This window comes from Eurypyga helias, unplaced genomic scaffold (assembly GCF_000690775.1).
Source record: "Eurypyga helias isolate BGI_N326 unplaced genomic scaffold, ASM69077v1 scaffold13482, whole genome shotgun sequence".
NCBI lineage: Eukaryota > Metazoa > Chordata > Aves > Eurypygiformes > Eurypygidae > Eurypyga > Eurypyga helias.
In genome coordinates, this window is record NW_010235396.1 from 43,107 (window position 1) to 61,316 (window position 18,210).

The following is an 18,210-nucleotide window of genomic DNA, read 5'->3' on the forward strand; positions in this document are numbered from 1 at the left end:
AGCTTGGAAGCTTCTCTGCATGCTGCTGTTAAGCCTCTCAAGCAGCTATGGATGTTGTGGTGCTGTGAAAGTATGACACGTGCATTTAAACCATTGTGTGGCCCTGGATTAGACGCAGTTAATCTTTCTTTTTACTTCGAAGTTTATTTCTTTTTCCCTTCCTGCTTTCAAGTTAGATCGATGACTTGATTTCATATTCCCAAAGAATGAATATGGCACCCACCAGGAAGGGTGTAGGCAACAGGACAAGGGAACAGTGTTGCTGTGCTGTCTGAGTGCCAGTGAATTTGTGACTAACTGTAAATTTGTTAGAATCTTCCTTACCTCCCAGCCAGGTGGAGTTTGAGGCAGTGAGGGAGAGGAGCAGGAAAATAAAGAAAAGGAATATTAAGTTTGAGAAAACTAAAAGAAAATGAAAAGAGGACGGAGATGAGAAGCACTAAGTGAGGAGGGGAATGGTGGAACAGAGTCATAAAGGCTGGAGCAAAGCAAGGCCAGGGAGGCCATTGCTGTCAAAGACAGAAGCGAATGCCTGAGGTTTTCAGCAGAATGAATGATGGAACCAAAGACAGGAGTGAATGCTTGAGGTTTTCAGCAGAATGAATGATGATGAATTGATGATGAGCTGTTGTAGCCCCAGGTAGTTCATGGCACTGAAGACCCTGCTGGTGCAAGAGGCGTGTTCTCTGAGAGAATGTCACAGGACCAGTGGTAGAAATAGCTGCTCTTAAGTGCTGATAGGGCTTGTTTCTGTAAGTCACAGCTGCTGCTCTTCTCTGTGGGTTGGGTTCTTGTACAGGTTACCCAAGGAGGAGAAAGGGGGCCTGCTGGTGAGGCGAGAGAAGCATGACCTGAAGTAGTGTCCTCAGTATCTCCTCCTGGTGCTCTCAGTACACTTTGAGCCCATTGTCCTTGCATGCCTACCCTTTTTCCTTGGTTGTCCCTTGTCAGCAATTGTCTGTTGTCCCTGTGTTTCACCTTTCCCTGGCTTTGATGGCTGGTTACTGATGACTTACTGGCTGGCCCTGAAAGGATAATAAGAACCCTCTTAATGCTCATCCTACCTGAGACACTGGCTGAGAAGCCAAGTGCTCTTGCTTGGGCCCAGCTGCTGTCTCCACTTGCTGTCTACAGTAGCAGCACCCAGAGCAGCTGGAAGCATCTGAGCAGGTGAGCTCCTGGCTCTAATCTCCTTGCTCCTGTCTTTTGGCTCCCAGGTAGAGCCTGAACAGCCTGTGCAGCATTTCGCTGGATTTAGGAGAGCTGAATCACCTAGTTTCCCTAGCAACTATGGTTTCTTTAATCACAGAGATGCAAGTCTACCTCTCTTATTAGTCTTAACACTTGCGTAGTGTGTCTAGCTGCAGCAATGCTTCACTTCTGTTGGAAGAAATGGTGGAATAAAAGCAAGAAAGTCCTTCTGCCTTGGAGATAATTAAAATCTCCATAGGTGGATTTCAGCGCTGTATGCAGCAATAATAGAAAGAAGAGGGATTATAACTACTTCTAAGCTTTTTAATGTGTGAAGGATCCCTGGAGGATACAGAAATGAGATTTTAAATTCCGTGTGGAGCATTCTATGCACTGATCTCATGGCAGTCTGTGACACTGATAGATTCCTTCTTTGTTGAGATGTGGTATTTTTGTTTTTATGGATAGGGAGACAAAGTTATTCAAAGGTAGACTCAATCTTGTTGCAAAGCTAGGAATAAATCTCTTCTGAGCCCAAGTCCTCCACCTGCCCTTTCCTTCAGTTTAAGATAAAGGTTTCCCTGTGCAGTAGGAGACAGAACTTGTTATGGGAGGTAGAAGTGTGAAGCTTGCTTTAGCAGGAGAAAGTGAGGAAAGTGAAAATGCTGTGATTCATTGCAAGCCTTTTTGCTAATATATTTTAGTCTGCATTCACTCCCCCATTAACAGAAATGGAGCAAATGATAAATTTTGTAAGTGAGAACTGGGAGAGAAAGAAGTATTCCTGCCTTAATTTCTGCACAGCAACACGGTCTTGTTAGTGCATGTGTGCAGGAGAAACTGGTTTGGGTAACAGCAATCTGAGGAGACTTCTGAAGGAAAAAGAACTCTTGCTTGATCATTAGTGCCCAGTTCCTCCTTGGATAATGCCAGGGTTAAATTGGCAGTAATATCTTGCAGGCTTCATGGGTTGGAAAGTTGCACAAGGGCCAACTGAGTGGAAAACATATCTGCACACCTCCACTGGTGTTAGGTGTGTGTTTGGTTGGTTTGGTTTTATGTGGCGTAAATAGTGCAGAGATGCAAGGAGACACCCATGCTCCTTCCTATTTATAATTCTGGTTTCTGGAGTCAAAACAGTCCCTTGACCTTCTGACCAAACAGAAGACCATCCGTTTTGTGTGTGAAAAGACTATTTTTATGTTTTCTTTTCGGCATTTCCTTGGCTGTTTGGGTAGTGCAAGGTGGGGGCCGTGCTGTCTTCTCATCCTCATTCTTTTAGCCAAAGGGCTTTTGAAAATTCCAGCACACAGTTTGTTTGGCTTGCAGGTGTTGTAGACATTATCCAACTTCGGGATGTCTAAAAGTCTTTTCTTGTTTGTGAATGAACATCCTTATTTCAGCAACTGCTTTTCAAGTCTCCATTTACAAAATCAACTTAATAAGGTGTCTTCTAAATGGTTGGGGAGCTCTGAAAACCTCAAACATCTAGACAAAAGTCCCTTCCAGAGAACGTGTACCACTTTTTTTTCTTTTCTTGACCATTCCTGTGGTCTTGCACAATCTAATGAGTGTTTTGAGGAACTTAGAGCTTGAGCACAAGGTGGGAACACAAGCGGGTGGGTGACATAAAACTCATTGAGCTTGTTAAAATAATATTGCCATGGTCCTTCAGCAGTGTAAAGGCCTCACATACAGCTGTTATTTAGCTGGGTGGTATTTGGTACGCACCGAGACAGAGGCTCACTTCTACAGTGAGTTTATTGTTGGATTTTCAGTATATTGTTTGCATAAATTCCCTAGACCAGCTCTCCCTCCTGAATAAGCCACATGGATCAAGTTTTATTCTGTTCCACACAAAGTTCAAATCCTTTACTGGAATGAGTCATGCCTTCGCTGAGTTTACTGTGAGGGAGGAAAGTGGGCTTTAAAATGTTACTCCTCCACCCTACCGTAGTGATGTATAACAGGATTATTAGTATGCTTGGCAGCTGCTGCTTATTATTTTCACAGAACCTGGATATTTGTGAAAACAAGGAAAAATTGGTTCTCCTTGTGTTCAAGTGTGAATTTTAAGGCATAATTTTAAACTTACAAGACAGAAAAGTTATTATTTTTTTTGCTTTTGTCTTCCAAAGGCTCGCCAGCTACTGGAAAAGTGGATGTAGCCTATCTCCCTGGGGTTATTTTTCGGTTTTGGGAGAAGAGTGGCATTTGGTGACTTGTGACTGAAAGAGGAGGAGGAACTGTACCATTTTTGTTCAGTGGCCCCTGCACGGCCCTTCCTGGTACAGGAGACTTCTGAGTGTTGACCAGTGAAAGTGCTTCTCAGGCCCATGTAACTCGTACGTAAAGCTGCCTCCAGCTGCCCTCGGGCAGGATGCATGCGGTGCGGTGCCACTGTGCAGAGAGCAAATTTTGGTCCTCTGTATGTTTTTTTTCTTCGTACAGAGAGGTAAAAGACCTTTTAACTTACGGTAGAGGTAGCTGCTCAGTGTGCAGCCTTAATATAAATTTTTGCAGAAACAAAAATCTGTTGGTTTTGCATGCGGCTACCAAAGATACCAGAACTGATGCTACTACTCATCTTTCGTGCAGAAGTTCACTGACAACTTATGCAATAATGGTTAACTTGACTATTTATACCACTGTCCTTTTTGGTTTGTTTTTGGTTGTTTTTTTTCTTGAGGGGAGGGAGGGAGGAGGGAGCAGAGTGGTGGTTTGTTTGTTTAAGGAGCTGGTCTCAAAATTGAGGAGGAGGGCCAGCCAATAGAATAGGGTAAAATCCTCTTGGGATTTTATTTTTGGCAGTAGGCCCATTCACTTGACATATAAGACCTTTCTTTCCTAGTCCTCTTGTTGCTGAGAGGTCTGGAAAGAGTTATGTTTTTCCCTTGAACTATGTGTTGTCTATGATTGCTAAACTAGCAGGGGTGTCTACAGAAAAAACAGGGTCTGTTACCCTAACCCACTAAATTCCTAAACCCAGACTGCATAACTTTCATGGAGCCTGCAAAAGGATTGATTTTGATGCTAATGTTGAAGGAAAACTTGAGCGAAGGAACTGTAATTAAATCAACACCAATGTTAGAAAGGACTTCACCTTTCAGGACTTCAAAAAGCGTGAAGTGAACGTTTGATGACAACACGAGTTTAATTAAATTTACCCCTTCACTTGGTCTATATTTAACTATCACTGCCTGTGGGTTTACTGATAAGTAATCATAATAGCTGGGAGGCAGACAGTGCCTCGGTTGACCAGCCTGTCTCCTGTCCAGCTTGACTCTGACCAGACAGATGTTTCTCCTGTGTTTTGCAGATGCTTCATTCAGTGGCACACCACCTAGCTATGCGTATGATGCAGACCGTGCTGAAGAACAGAGGCGACATCATGATATGATGCCCTATATTGATGACTCGCCATCATCCTCACCCCATCTCAGTTCCAAGAGTCGGGGAAGCCGAGACACCCTCTCTTCAGGGTCTCTGGAATCTACAAAATCAGTGAGTCCTTTCCTGTCTTTCTGGAGTCAGCAAAACCTTTTAGGTTCGCACGGGGTAGACTGCTTTAACAGGGAGCAAAGACAGGGACTACCAGCACTGTAGGACAGATTACCTGACATAATACACGGTTTTGATACGGTGTATTTAAAGCCAAATTGAGGCTTCTAGCTGACGTGAAGCCTAAACTTCAGGCATGAGTGTTGTGTATATAGTTTTTAAGCCTCAGCTTTTCACCCTTTGTGAATTTTAGTGGAGAGAACTGGTGATTAATTGCTGTTCAGAGGGTCTCTAAATAGCAGGTATTTTTGGGAAGGAGACTCTGGAACAAATCATCCCACATTATGATGTTCATACATCTGTGCATGTAGGTTGCCATTGCCTTTCACAAGGAAAGTAAGAGTTGTTTTCAGGTAGGCTTTGATAAAGCATCTAGGATGCAAGTTCTGTTTCCTTTGTCCTGTAAAAATGTAATAAAGGAAGTAAAACTGCCCACTCTGAAGTATGGTGACTTTGGGTGGGAGGTGACCACTTCTTGTAATAAATTTGACTATTCACTAAATAGCTCTCTGTATAATCAATTATGATAGATAAAAAGTTCAGAAGGGACCACCTAGCCTGGCCTGTGGTTTGGTGTGGACCTTCAGGCTATCTTCTTTATTTTTGCTTCAGGTTCAGTAGCATGGCTATAGTTTGGAAATGTTCCTTAAGTTTCTATTTTTGGTGTTAGAGTAGTCTTGGTAGAGAGTCTGCTTGCTTGCCTTGCTAAGTAACTATTGCCTCTGCTGTCTTCACAGGTGAAAATGTCTTAATTTCAGCTTGAATTAATCTGTTTGACTTTCAACCTTCATTTCTCTCTATCCTTTTTGCTTCCTAGATTGTAAAACAATTCAATCCCAAGTTGCTTTTCGCTGAATATCTTTGTCATCTGCAAACTTCTGGTTTCCCTAAGTCATTCATAAAAATGCTTAATAGCACAAACACAATTGTCACTTCCTTCCAACTGTGTTTCTTAAGAAAGTTTAGCCAAACAACTTTGAACTTCCACATTGTAAATGACACTCTGAAATGTCATTTAGGTGGATTAATTTATGTGTTGGCTTTATATTGTTCTGTCCTATTAATTAAGATGTCATAGGAGAAGGTGGATATTTTACAGATATCAGTGTACATGTAAATCAATACCCTCACCTTTATCAGACAGATTTATTTATCTTGCATCAAAATGATTTCAAGAGTCTGACAAGTTCCACAAACCACTGCTATGTAGCATTTGTTATATACATACTTCTGTCGCGTAGAGCTGTATCAGATGCTTCTTTAATTTGTCTAGGATGAATGCTGGATTAAGAAGCTTGCTTGGGACAGTGTTCTTGTTCTTTCTCAGATCTCTTAAAGTGATATCAAGTGCATATATTGTTGATGGTTGTATGATTTTATTTGACTGCAAAGTATGGAATCTAGTTAGCTGCTTATGCTTTAGTCTATTAATTTTTAGATGCTTTTTTATCTCTCAAGACGAGAATTCTTGTGATATCTAAGAGGCTTTTGAATGAAGAAATAATCATTAGGAAATTCAAAAGCTCCAAGAACATTTTAATAATAGCTTGAGATTTCCAGGTTGTATTTTTCAGGATGCAGGAAAAGCGTTATGTGACTACAAATGGCTGAGAATTATCTTCAAAGAACCAGTTGTCATAGTGCCTGTGACTGGAAGCCTTGAAGAGACCCTGTCTAATATTTAACCTTGTTCTTTATTTGTTTGAATATTGCCTCACAAGCATTTACCAGTAATTCATTTCAAAGATGCCTTAATAATGCTAGAAGGCTGCCTTTGTAAAAATGTTTTTTAGCATAAATGGTTGCTTTCTTCTGTCTGACTATAAAAAGACGTTTTATGGCTTCCAAAAGAACAAGGTGTCCTTGTACAGATTAGACTTTTAATCGTGAACCTCAACTGCTTCAGTTGATCCTGTCTGTAATTAGTCCACAAATGACAAAGACACTCGTGAAGGTCCATCAGGAGGAGGAGACTAATTTATGTATGGCTGCAGTATTTCCCAAACAAGTTAGACTTTCTGTCATCACGAGTTGTTAGATGGCTTTGACTGTACTTATGTTTTCAGGTGGAGGGGAAAAGACATCAGTAACAAAATTAAGTGTCAATCACACTGGGCTGAGCCAAGGACATAGAAGGTGTTGGACCAGAAATACCAGGATGTATGTCTCTTCTAGTTCTTTTTCATTACACTTGATTAGCAGAAAACATTTTTGTTTACAGTGTTTACTTTCACAGTTGTCTGCTTGGCCTTTTACTTCTTTGTCAGGTGCCTGCCATTACTTCTGAAAATTTTAGATTATCTTTATGACCAGAGTCTAGGAATCGTTAACTGTATGTAACAACACAACACAGTCACTATATACACCACTTTTTGACAAAATATTAAGACTGTGAAGTCATTCAGCAGTTAAGAAATTACGATGGTCATCCAGCCTTGCCTTGTGTCTTGGCCTTGTCTTGAATCTTTATGAGAACTTTCAATTACACAGTCATGTCCTGTTTTTTCTGAGGGGCTCCTGCATTGTTTGGTGTTTATAGTGAATGATGCTCGATGAAGTCAGTATTTTATCTCTAGAGCTATGCGTACACCTTATTTACAGGTCACTGTACAAAAGTACTCATTTCCTTTTGGCATGACCATTAACTCCAAATACAGTTGGAATGTTACACAGGTCTTAATTATCTTTGCAATGTTCCTGTGAGATAAGAGGGTGGTATGTTCCCTGACCACAGGTAATCAAGGCAGACACTGTGGGAAAAGCATCTGCTAATTTTGGGTACTTAATGTGAGATGCTTAATGTTCTGCAAGACCAGGTTCAGACTTTTAATGTGGTTTTCTTCACATTTAAAGTAAAATCCCTTAATTTCAGTTGTAACCAAGAGTTAACAACACTCCAGTCAGGCACCTGGAAAATGGAAAACATCACAAGCAATTTTTTTTTTTTTAATGTAATTCTAAGTAATTCACTCAACATCACAGACATAGCAGCATTCTGGTGTGATGTTCATCTGCCTTATCCATGAGACCAGCCTTCCTCTTGGAGACTGGGTTCTTTCTGTCTGGATGTTGAGGGCATTTTGCTTTGACTTATTTTGTGGGCTTGCTTTGGGCTTTATATTTTTCTGCCAAGTGTTTGACTAAGTCCTTCCATCTCCTAGCAGCTATAGCCATTGGTTGGATAGTGCATCAGGGTCCCACCTGATCTGCCCAGCCATCACAGAGAAAGCGCGGAGTGGCCAAAGCAGTGTCTCTTCCTAGAAGAGAATGAAGGGCTACCTCCTGGATAACATGTGGAGGGACTTCATGTTGTTACCTGAGTGTGACAAACTCCAGCACCTCATGTTCTGTGTTCCAGGAAGCAAGGGCTGTAACTGACTTCCAGAAGGTTTGTGGTGTTCTACACCTTGTCCTTCGGGTCTGTTTTCCAACCCCCCTGCCACCTGCATTGTATAAGCAGGCTAAAAGATGCTGGCTGGTCTCCTTCCAAACTGCACCATGTTAGCCACCTCTTAGGTGTTCATATTGCACCTGCTACGTGTCCCTTGCGCAAACATCCGCTGCTATCCACGGAGGGTGACAAGAGGTGCACCAGCAGTCATTTTCTCTGCGACCCAGGGAGGACGTAATCAACATGGGCGTTTGTAGTGTGGATCTCAGCATCCCCTGACTCGTCAGTTTTGTGGTAAGGAGGCCTTAATAAATGTTTGCATTGAGCAAGCTAGGTTGTACCCCCTCTTCTGGCTCTTCCACAATCTTGTGCTACGCTGCTGATGCGTGTCCTGGCATAAAGCCAGCGCTCTTGCCAAACTTTGACTGCTGCTCTGAAGCAAGCCTACAGGAAAGAGGAGAAAGGAGAAATCGGTTCCACTAATGCTTAAGTTGTTTGTTGATTTATCTTGAAGTGATTTCATTTTCCTGAACCTTGCTTTCTGTAACAGATGAACTGTTGTGATTGAACTTCCCCAAAATTTTGGAAACCTGTCTTGGAAAATGCCAGCCCAAATGTTTGCGAGATAAGACACTACTGGTAGCTCACACGGTGTCAGGCACGTTTGGAATAGGGAGTGATAATTCACTCCCGGAAAGAGAGACAGTATGTCTGTCTGTCCCCATACGGCTATGGTGCAAAGCAGAGAAGATACCAGGATGGAGTTAGAGGAAGACAGAGGGAGAGCTTGCTACAGGGCAAGGGCACAGGAAGGTGTTGGGACAGTGGGAAAAGTTAGTGACTGACACCCTGCACTAGAGAAGCGTTGTTGTCAAGCGTTTTGGAGTGGGTAGGTTGCTACTGGGAGGCTGAAGAGACAGAGGGGATGGGAAGCTTCAGTTGTCGCTGTCCTATTGCTACTACTCACGTGGGGAGAGATTAGAGTGATGGGAAGCGCAGAAGTAAGGAAAGCCTTATCTGCTCTCCAGACAAAGCCAGACGCAAAGATGTGTGTGGGGCTCTGGGGGGTGGGTGCAGGGTAACCAGTGGAAGGGCAAGGCTGACTCCACCCCACCAGGAAATGAGGGGAGTCACTTTTCTAGAGTTCAGAATATGAGGTTTTTAGCAAAAGAGTTATCTCCAGTTCTTGTCTATCGTGCCCAGAGAGGCAGGAGTGCTAAAGCTGGCCGTCTAACTCCTGCTTTCTGTTCGCTGTGGAGGGAAGTTGGCTGGTTCTTTGAGATTTCCAGGTAGAATTACTCTTCCCTTTTCTGCTTCGCAGTCTATGGTTGGCACGTCATTGGCAGCCACTGCAAGTCCTCAGAGCAGATCCTTTTGTTCTCTGTGTGCCAGCTGTGCAGAAAGCAGGGCTTGTGGCAGAGCAGGTTGTGGACTTTTCTCCTAGCTTGGTCCCAAGGGGGTCCAGAAAAGTTGAACTCTGAAGCCACATCAGTAAATGCGATTACTGCTGTGTTTGGTACTACTGTTGCTAGCTTGTCCTTCCCTCTCAGCATTTCCAAATCCTTCTCCTTTTCCCTCTCAGTGTTTGGGTTTGTTTGTTTTATTTTACTGTCACTTTCCCCTCACCACCCCCAACAGATACAACTTTTCCTTTTTCTTCTCCAACTCTTTCCTCCTTAAGGGCTCTGCCTGGACGTACAGCCCTTCCTGAGGAGAGCTGGCACACCAGTACTGCTGTTATAAATAATGTTGGCCCCTCTCCCTGCTCCTTCCCCTCCTTGCACAGAGCATGATTGGCTTGATTACAGAATTTGCGCTGTTTAATATTATCAACACAATGAGACACCTCCAGCCTGTTTAGCAGAAGCTTTCAAATATATTTACACTTTAGAATTTGAAATGAAGAGTTTTTCTTCTTCGTAGGCTGTCAGCTTCTCTATGAGATTCTAAGCTGTCCTTACGGGAAACCTCTCCTTTGCACACATTCACTGCACAGCTTATGAACACACTGTTCCAGAGGAAGGTCTGAGAGTTGAAGTGCCTTTTATACACCCACTTTGAATGGCTGATTCTCTTCACAGAGCTCTGCTGGCAGCAACCACTTTGCAAAATGTTATGTGTTGTGGTTTCTAGATTCTTAATCTGCGTTCTTGTAACATTTGCAAGAAAACAATTATTGCTGTTAATTTAAACAACGGCCAGAAAGTCCTGAGTTCTTTAAACAGAGCCAGGAAGAGCTGTCTAATCCTTGGAGCTGGAGAATCTCAGGCTTGCAGTAATTGAATACAACATGCAATGCCAACCTGGTTAGTAAACTAAAGTACTTAGGCTGACAAGCTGTAAACACATTCAAAACAGCCATGGCTCGGGGCCAGTGTCTGCATGCTCTCCAGTATCCTCAGTGCTTCTAACCACTCTGGCTGGCCTTGGTTCAGGTCGCAAGATTGCGCTTATGACTGTGATTCAAGCTTTAGGGTTTTAAGTCTTTGGAATAGCAAGAAGCAACGCCCAGTTGAGAAGAAGACACCAGAACCTTACAGATGCCTCTGAAACATCCTTTGTACTGCTTTATAACTTTCCTCTCTGGTTGGTTGGTTGGTTGAGTTTTTCTGTGGGGTTTTTCGGTTGGTCGGTTGTGGGTTTTTTTAATGTAGCTCCTGAGGAGTGGGAGCAAAGCCCTGATTTCTTGCTTGCTTCTTCAGAACTGACTGGGTTCAGAACTGACAGCTCCCATGGCAGTCAGTCAGGAATGCTGTGGCTGCTGCCCTGTGACAGTCGTGTAAGAGAGATTTATTCTGCAGTGTGTGGGTAGAGAGGTAGCCAGAAGATGGAAGGGCAACAGAGAAAGGCTAGAAATGGATGCTGGCATCGAAGAGGTAGGGACAGAGTCAGAACGTGAAATACTAGTCAGACTTGTACAAGTGAAAAACAGGCTAACCAAGCTGGGTAGGAAGCATGGGATGGACTCCTGACCACCTGGCACTCCCTGCTGAGTGGTTGGAGTTTGCCAATCCAGGCTGCTCCCACATCCTGCTGGGAATATCCCATCTGCACTTGGTTAATAGGTGTATTCTCCCCTAGCTAATGTGGTCTGGTAGATGTGGTACCAGCTCCTCCCTTGCCACAAACAGCTCAAAGATTTCTGCCAGCTTCCTTCTTTCCAGCGGAGGGGAAAGCAGAGCCCAACCTTGGCAGGCCTCCCTGAACCGGTGGGGAGCTGGATACCTGTGCCCAGCATGTTCCCTCGCTGAACTGCTCTATGCCTGGAGTGCAGAAACAGAGCAGTCGGAGAGGCTGTTGTGGTTACAGCATTGCTCTGTTTCCTTTTTGTCAGATATGGGCAAAGCAGAAAATGCCCTTGGCTATGGGTACGTCACATCTTGGCAAGCTGCAAGGGGAGAGTGGAAGGACAGTCTCGCATTATCTCTGCCTAATTACTCTGTCTTGTTTTGGGTGAACAGGTGAGCCTGTTCCTAATTCTGTGAGGAACGTTATAATACCAAATAATAAACTTGCTCCTCTTCTTCCTCACACTGGCACCAGCTCCCAGTGAATTTCTCAGTCCTGGAGTAAGTTTCATAACAAGTGGGACTTAAAAAGCCTCCTTAAGGCTGAAGGAGCCGCGGGGCTGTTTTCCAGCTGTTCATCTCGCAGCGAGCGCTGCTGCTCAGTGCGGCCCCAGATGACATTGTCAGCAAAGGCCTTCCTTCAGCAGAGGCTCTCAGGAGGAAACATGGAGTGGCAACACAATGCAGACAGCAGCGTCGTGGTGTCCTATCGATCCCAGACACAGCAGGAGCAGCAGGAGATCATCTTTTCACATAGGAGGAATCTGTATGTAAATTTGAGGTACTGCATTGGAAGCATTGTAACGTCCAGTGTGATTGCTGGATGAACTCCCCTGAGGGTTTCTTCAGCAACTGCTGCACTGTGGCTTAAAGCAGCCAGGCCCTGCCCTGGCTGGCTGTCACTGGGGCTAGAGTTTTGCAAGCATCATGCTTGGAAAATGCTCCTATTAAAAAGGGTTTGGACAATGCTGTGGACTTTGCAAAGTGACCTTGTGGTAATGGCCAGGAAGAAAGGCCTCTAGTGTGTCCTGGGAGATGTTTGTCTCTCTGAAAGCACATCCCTTAAAGAGAGGAAATTAGCATTCAGACAGAAAATACTGTCTCTGCCAGCTGACAGTGCCCAGCAAGAACTGGCTTGTAAATTAAAGCTTTTATTTGTGAAGAAGAAAACTGTTCTCGGTGCTGTAAGAAAAACTGTTGTGCCACTGTCGTGATGGGCAAGTTTGAATCATTTAAATAACTTGTCATTGTGTGCTGCTCTTTACAGATGTTACAAACATACCCAGCTGGTTTTTAAATTCGCACCTCCTCCAAGAGAACGTGCTGAAGATAATTATAGTGCTGTGTCAATATTGACCAGTTACCTCATCCTCAGCAGTGGGGAAGTTGAAGGACTGTTAGTTTTTCTCAATGTTTCTTTGTGAAGCTGCATTTTTCTTTTGTAACTGTTGTAAGAAACCTTTGGAAACCAAGAGGTACTGTGTTTTTCTTGCACCAGGGCTGGAGCTTCACACAGACACCTTCATCCCTGCCTCTTTGGATGAAGGCAATCTTTGTTAAACATCTTGGGGCTGTCAGTCTTGATTGCGTGTATGTACTGGGCCTTACAGAATGGTCCATGAGGTGCACATCCAGGCACCACTGGTACAGGAAGCATAAGGAATGGTCATAATGCCGTTGCACATTTCCAGAAGAGCTGTAACGGGACGTCGCACGGGTGGATGCACAGAATGTTACAGCATTCATTGAACCGTGTAGGCTGTCACTGGTGTTTTTCTGAAATCCTCTGAACACGACTGCTGAATTACAAATTCCTATCTGTTTTGAGATGCCCTTTTAAGATTTTAAAAGGTGCTGTGGTGCTTGCCGAAGCGCACTGAAAGGTGGGATGCAAAGACAAGTTCTTCTTTCCGTGTAGTACCTGACGTGTGTGTAAATTTTACTCGTTTCCTTACAACAGCTTCTGTCTGCCACTTTTATTTAAGAGGTGATGGTGGTATTTGACACCTCACAAAAATTTTATAAAGTAGTTGCTGCAAGGTCTTTTAGCCTCGAAAATAGCTTGTGAAATATAATGAATGCATTCAAAAATCAGGATGGTTGTTGATGAGACTGAATCCAGAAATATCTGGGAGCGTGAGGATCCGTTTCTTTCTTCGTGTGGTGCGTAGGCTCGCAGTCACACTCACAATGTGACAGTTCCTGTAAGCTTACCTATAGCCAAGATCCCTTCTGTCAGTAATGAACCTCATACATACAGCTGCAGTGTTCAAAGCATAGGACCCTAAACCAAATTGGGCTGCATTTGTCGGCTGTAGAAGGGCTTTACGTTCAGTCAGTCTTCTTGCTGCTGAAAGCAATAGCTGAAGGTTCCTTTGGGTGTTCACAGGAGTAGAATGGAGCACCAAACAACCTACTCAAAGCCTTGGAAAATGTCTATCCTTTCAGCTCCAACTGCTGACTGTTCTCAGAGACATTTCCCAACATAAAAAGGTTACAAGAATTCTAAAAAGCCATTTCTGTGAATGACAGAAATAAAAAGAACTGGAAATGAGATTCTGCAAAAGGGCAGTGTTTCTCATTATTTATAACCTTCATTGTTTCACACATTTTCTTCAGAGTTTATGGAAATATTCAATTTTACTTCATCAGGTTAAACATTTTTCAGGTAACAGTTTTGAGAGGAAGGATAGTTGAAATTCAGCATAGGGGATTACTGATTGTCTTAACACTCCATGTTACTTTTCCCTTGGTATGTGCACTTGCCCATGAATGTTTGGTGTGGTGGTTTTTTCCCCTCTCTTTCTTCTGTTGTTTGGTTAAGAACTCCTTCATGGAATCCCAATAAGAAAATCAGCATGTGTGTTCCAAGCAGTGCTGATTATTCCGTCCTCTAAAAATAGACAGTGTGCAAGCTGGCACTGAAAAGTAATTCAGTGAATAGTAGAAAGTGGGAGAAAGAACAGCCATCTTCGCAGCAGTGTCAGGCTGCAACTGCTGCGCATTCGTGCTCATCTGTGTATGTGCAGGGGAAGTGATCCTGTCTGCGTGGAGAAACGGGGCTTTGGAGTAAGAGCACAAGGAATTTGCGTGGGAGAGGGGGATGAATTGCACATCACCAAGGGGCCCTGAGATTTGTTTAGGAGGATAAGTTCGGAATTTTTAAGTTCTGTGTTCTGAATTACGTGAAGAAGTGACAGGAATTGAGGCACCGAAGTTGGATGGCTAAAGCTAACACCTGTAAATAGTCTAAGTGGCATTAGTTGCTGGTAAATAAAAATATCTTTAATGTTTTATTTTTGCATGTTTCTAGAAACAAGACACTGAGCACAGGTGTGTCTTTTGGTTGTTTGTTTTTTTTAGTCTGATTGTGAATCAAAAAACCAAGTGTGCTTTGGTCAGCTGAATGATACCTTTTACCTTCCATCCTCATTCTTGGTGTTTTTTCCTAACCCCCTCTTTTTTTTTTTTCTTTTTAACATCTCCTTTGTAGAGTGAGCCAGATCTGGAGAAAGGCCTGGAGATGAGAAAATGGGTCCTGTCAGGAATCCTCGCCAGTGAGGAAACCTACCTGAGCCACCTGGAGGCTCTGCTGCTGGTAAGCACTGGTGCCAGGTAACAACACTTCAGTCACCGGTACTTGAATTTTCCAGAGTTTCCCTGAACTTCACATACCATGGGTTACAAGTTGCCGGTGCAAAGGCTACCTGTTACTCCTCTTCTCCGGCAGAGAAAGGGAAGCTTGAAGAAAGGACTGGATGTGGCACAACCAGGGAGGAGTTAGTGTGATTGTATCCAGGAACCCTGTCTTTCAGTATCCTGTGCTACTTACTGGACAAGTTGCTGTACAGTTGGACAGAGATTGAGGAAACAGTGCAAAGGGATTTGAATCACACCATTAACACCCTGGGAAAATCTACCTACCAGGGGTGGCTGATCCCCATGAGAAAATTTGTTCATGCCTAACTTTCAGGAGTTGTGTGAATGCAAATATCACTTATTAATAGGATGAAAAACAACTCTTGGAGGGATGTGTTGTAATGTGGCAAGAGTGAACGTACTTGGTTTGCATGATAACGATTTCCTTCATTCCTCGTTTCAGCCCATGAAGCCTTTGAAAGCCGCTGCCACCACCTCTCAGCCTGTGCTGACGAGTCAGCAGATTGAGACAATATTCTTCAAAGTGCCTGAGCTCTATGAGATCCACAAAGAATTCTATGATGGGCTCTTTCCCCGAGTGCAGCAGTGGAGTCATCAGCAACGTGTTGGGGACCTCTTCCAAAAGTTGGTGAGTCAGCTCCCACTACCAAAGCTGCTGTTACCCCTCATTCATCTCTCGGGTGCTGGTGCAATTCCCTTCAGTGACTCTGTAGACCAAAGGGATGGAAGCCCATAGCTGGATTAGATGAGAGGCTTCTAGCTTTGCCTCACTGCACTGAAGGGCCTACAGCAAAAGTGGCTGTTTGATTGCCTTTAATTACAGACTCCAGCAAGCTATGCTGCTAACACAAATACAGTTGCACAGCAGTGTTGAATCTCCAGGGTGCCCGCAGTGTCATCAAACCATTTGCTTTAGAGGAAGATGGGAGAATGGCAGTTTTTAAAAGAGTACTTTTTAACACCAGCAGCTAAGTATTTCTCATTATTGCTGAGCTCCCTCACATATTCTTCTTTTTCCCTGTGGTGCTTTGCTCTATCTTCTGCTGATTTTCACTGTTTCATGTACATCACCTTTGGCTTTGCTTTCCTACCACCATCCTGGCCTTTGGATTCCTCTTGCTGCTGTGCTGATACAGTCAACCTGCTGCTAAGAATCCTCCAAGCAACCTCAACAGAATTCTCTGAGTGCAGAACAGGACAAAGGCATATACAGCATATTCCTGCAGCTGAATTAAAATTGCTGAGTTTCTGAGCCAGATGACAAATTGTTTGCATTCTAGGAGATTCCTTTGGCCCCTTTAGCCTCTCCCCTAGCATGTGCAGAGAACAAAGGATTAAAGAAGCTGTTTTTTCCTTTTTATAAAAGAAAAGAATTTCTGCATTCCTGAGGTGCCTCTGATCCTCAGGGTAGGAGTGACATTCCAGTAAGGGGTTTATGGGATGGGGAGTTCGCTTTGCCAGGGTCACTCAATTATTAGCAGCTGTGTAGCCCAGCACCATCCCCATCCCCTGTGGAGCAGGGGGAGACGGGCCTGGAAGATGATGTTTTCCATGCATGCCAGCAGCTCAAGATCAAAATGTGGGAATCTGCTTTTCACTGCCAGCGTGTTTTAACCAGGAAGGGTCAAGTTGGTGCCTTGGTGAGTAGTTCATGGTATGCAGTTTGAGCAACTGGTTTAAGAAGACAAACCACCTGCTGCTGGTTGCTGAAGCACAGATACACAAGGCTGCTGAGAGCAGAAGCCTCACAAGCTGCACTGAAGCGTAGTGCAGCAGTGAAGGCAGCACTGATTGAAGAAGGCACGAATATAGTCTTTACCACTGCTGGCTGTTGAGCGAGTTTGACTCACCACACAGCTGCTCAGGCCTTTGTTTAAGACAATTTCTTGCTGGTGGCGATCACAGGGGCAGAAGTTAAGCCCTCCTGGCACTCTGTTTTTATGTTCCGCTGATTTTTTCTACATTTGTAACAGAACTGTTGATTTTGTTGGATTAGTATTAGAAGTAAAGGAGCAAATTGCCCTTGTGCAGGAAGCTCTGAGTGGGAAGCAGCTAGATGAGAGGATCGGCAAGAACATCAGGCATTGCGAGACATATATACAGGATGTACATCCAATCTTTTGGAGCAGACTGTTTACTTGTGGTCATGTCATGCAATCTGATGATAAACACTGGAATCCTTGCTATTATCCTGAGGTCCCTGGGGACAAATTTTCTTTAATATCGCACAAAACAAAGCACCGTAGATTGATGTTATAGATAGTGCATGCAAGGAGTTTTAGAATTTCATGTGGTCTGGCACAAAGTATGAGCCACTTATAACATCAGGGACTGTTATTCCACCTTTTTCCTGTTGAAACTAAGGAAAAGGAAAAAAAGACGCTAGGCATGTGGGAGTGAAAGAGGCTTCTCATTTTGGGGGAGTATTTTGTACGTATTTTTAATAACTAGAAAGGAAATGCTTTAGAACTGGTTTTAGAAATGAAGAAATATTTAGCAAGTATTACTCTGTTAGTCTTCAGGAAAGGAAAATTTTTTAACCAAAAGCCAATTACTTCTGCCAAATCTTGTTTAATTTTCAAGGTGTTCTTTAATTGCAAAAGAGAAAGCTTAAACCAGCATGAACACTGCGTGTGAGCATTATTGCTTTGATTGAAAGCTCAGATTTTAGTGAAAAATACGTTTTCATGACAGCACGTTTAGAGGAGGAAATCAAAGCTTAGAAAGACTGTTCAGCAGTAGCAGGAAATGAGTGTCACACAGGAATGGAGACACTTTAAAGCTCTGGCGTGTCAGCTGGCGTCGTCCAAACCCAAATGTCCTAAGCCCTGCAAATGATCAGTAATTCTGACAGCAGCTCCGTCACAGAATTGTGCCTCAGTGGCAGATGCAGATTTTATTCTCTCCACACTGCTAGGGCCAGGTCATTGCTGGCGTAAGTGAGCACAGTTTCCTTCAGCTTCGGTCATGACTCTGTTATTTTGTGTGGGGATTGAGACTGGCTCCTAATCTTCCAGTAAAATGTGCCCTAGGAAATAGGTCGCTGTTTCGTAGCCTCTGTTAGCTGAAGAAATTTGTGCAGGGAATGAATGGTCTCCTGAGTGGCTTTTTCTCTTCCATCATCTCTTGCACAAAGCTCCATAGAGAATGGGGAACACAATGATTACGAGAGAGCAGGAGAGGAAAAGAGCAGTGTCTTTGTGGGAAGTGAACTGCTCTGCCTGTTGCACCTCTTGGGCAGAAGTGTCAGGGAAGGTGCAGAAATAATGAGGTAAGTGCAAGCTCTTCTGGTAACAAGCTTCTCTTTAATAGAGCCTTTTACAGCACTCCACGTGTTGG

General features: G+C 43.6%; 1 protein-coding gene across 2 annotated transcripts in view; it reads left to right on the top strand.

Moving 5' to 3' along the window:
• Positions 1 to 18,210, top strand: part of BCR (breakpoint cluster region) — a 94,622-nt gene that overhangs the window by 42,752 nt on the left and 33,660 nt on the right. The window contains exons 1-4 of one of the 2 annotated variants that reach the window (XM_010146736.1): positions 4,591 to 4,666; positions 11,681 to 11,712; positions 14,705 to 14,809; positions 15,314 to 15,499. In XM_010146736.1, the coding sequence (XP_010145038.1) occupies positions 4,591 to 4,666; positions 11,681 to 11,712; positions 14,705 to 14,809; positions 15,314 to 15,499 (399 nt within the window). Of the gene's footprint in view, positions 1 to 4,510; positions 4,696 to 11,680; positions 11,713 to 14,704; positions 14,810 to 15,313; positions 15,500 to 18,210 lie in introns of those variants that run through there. The other variant, XM_010146735.1, reaches the window with a different exon arrangement.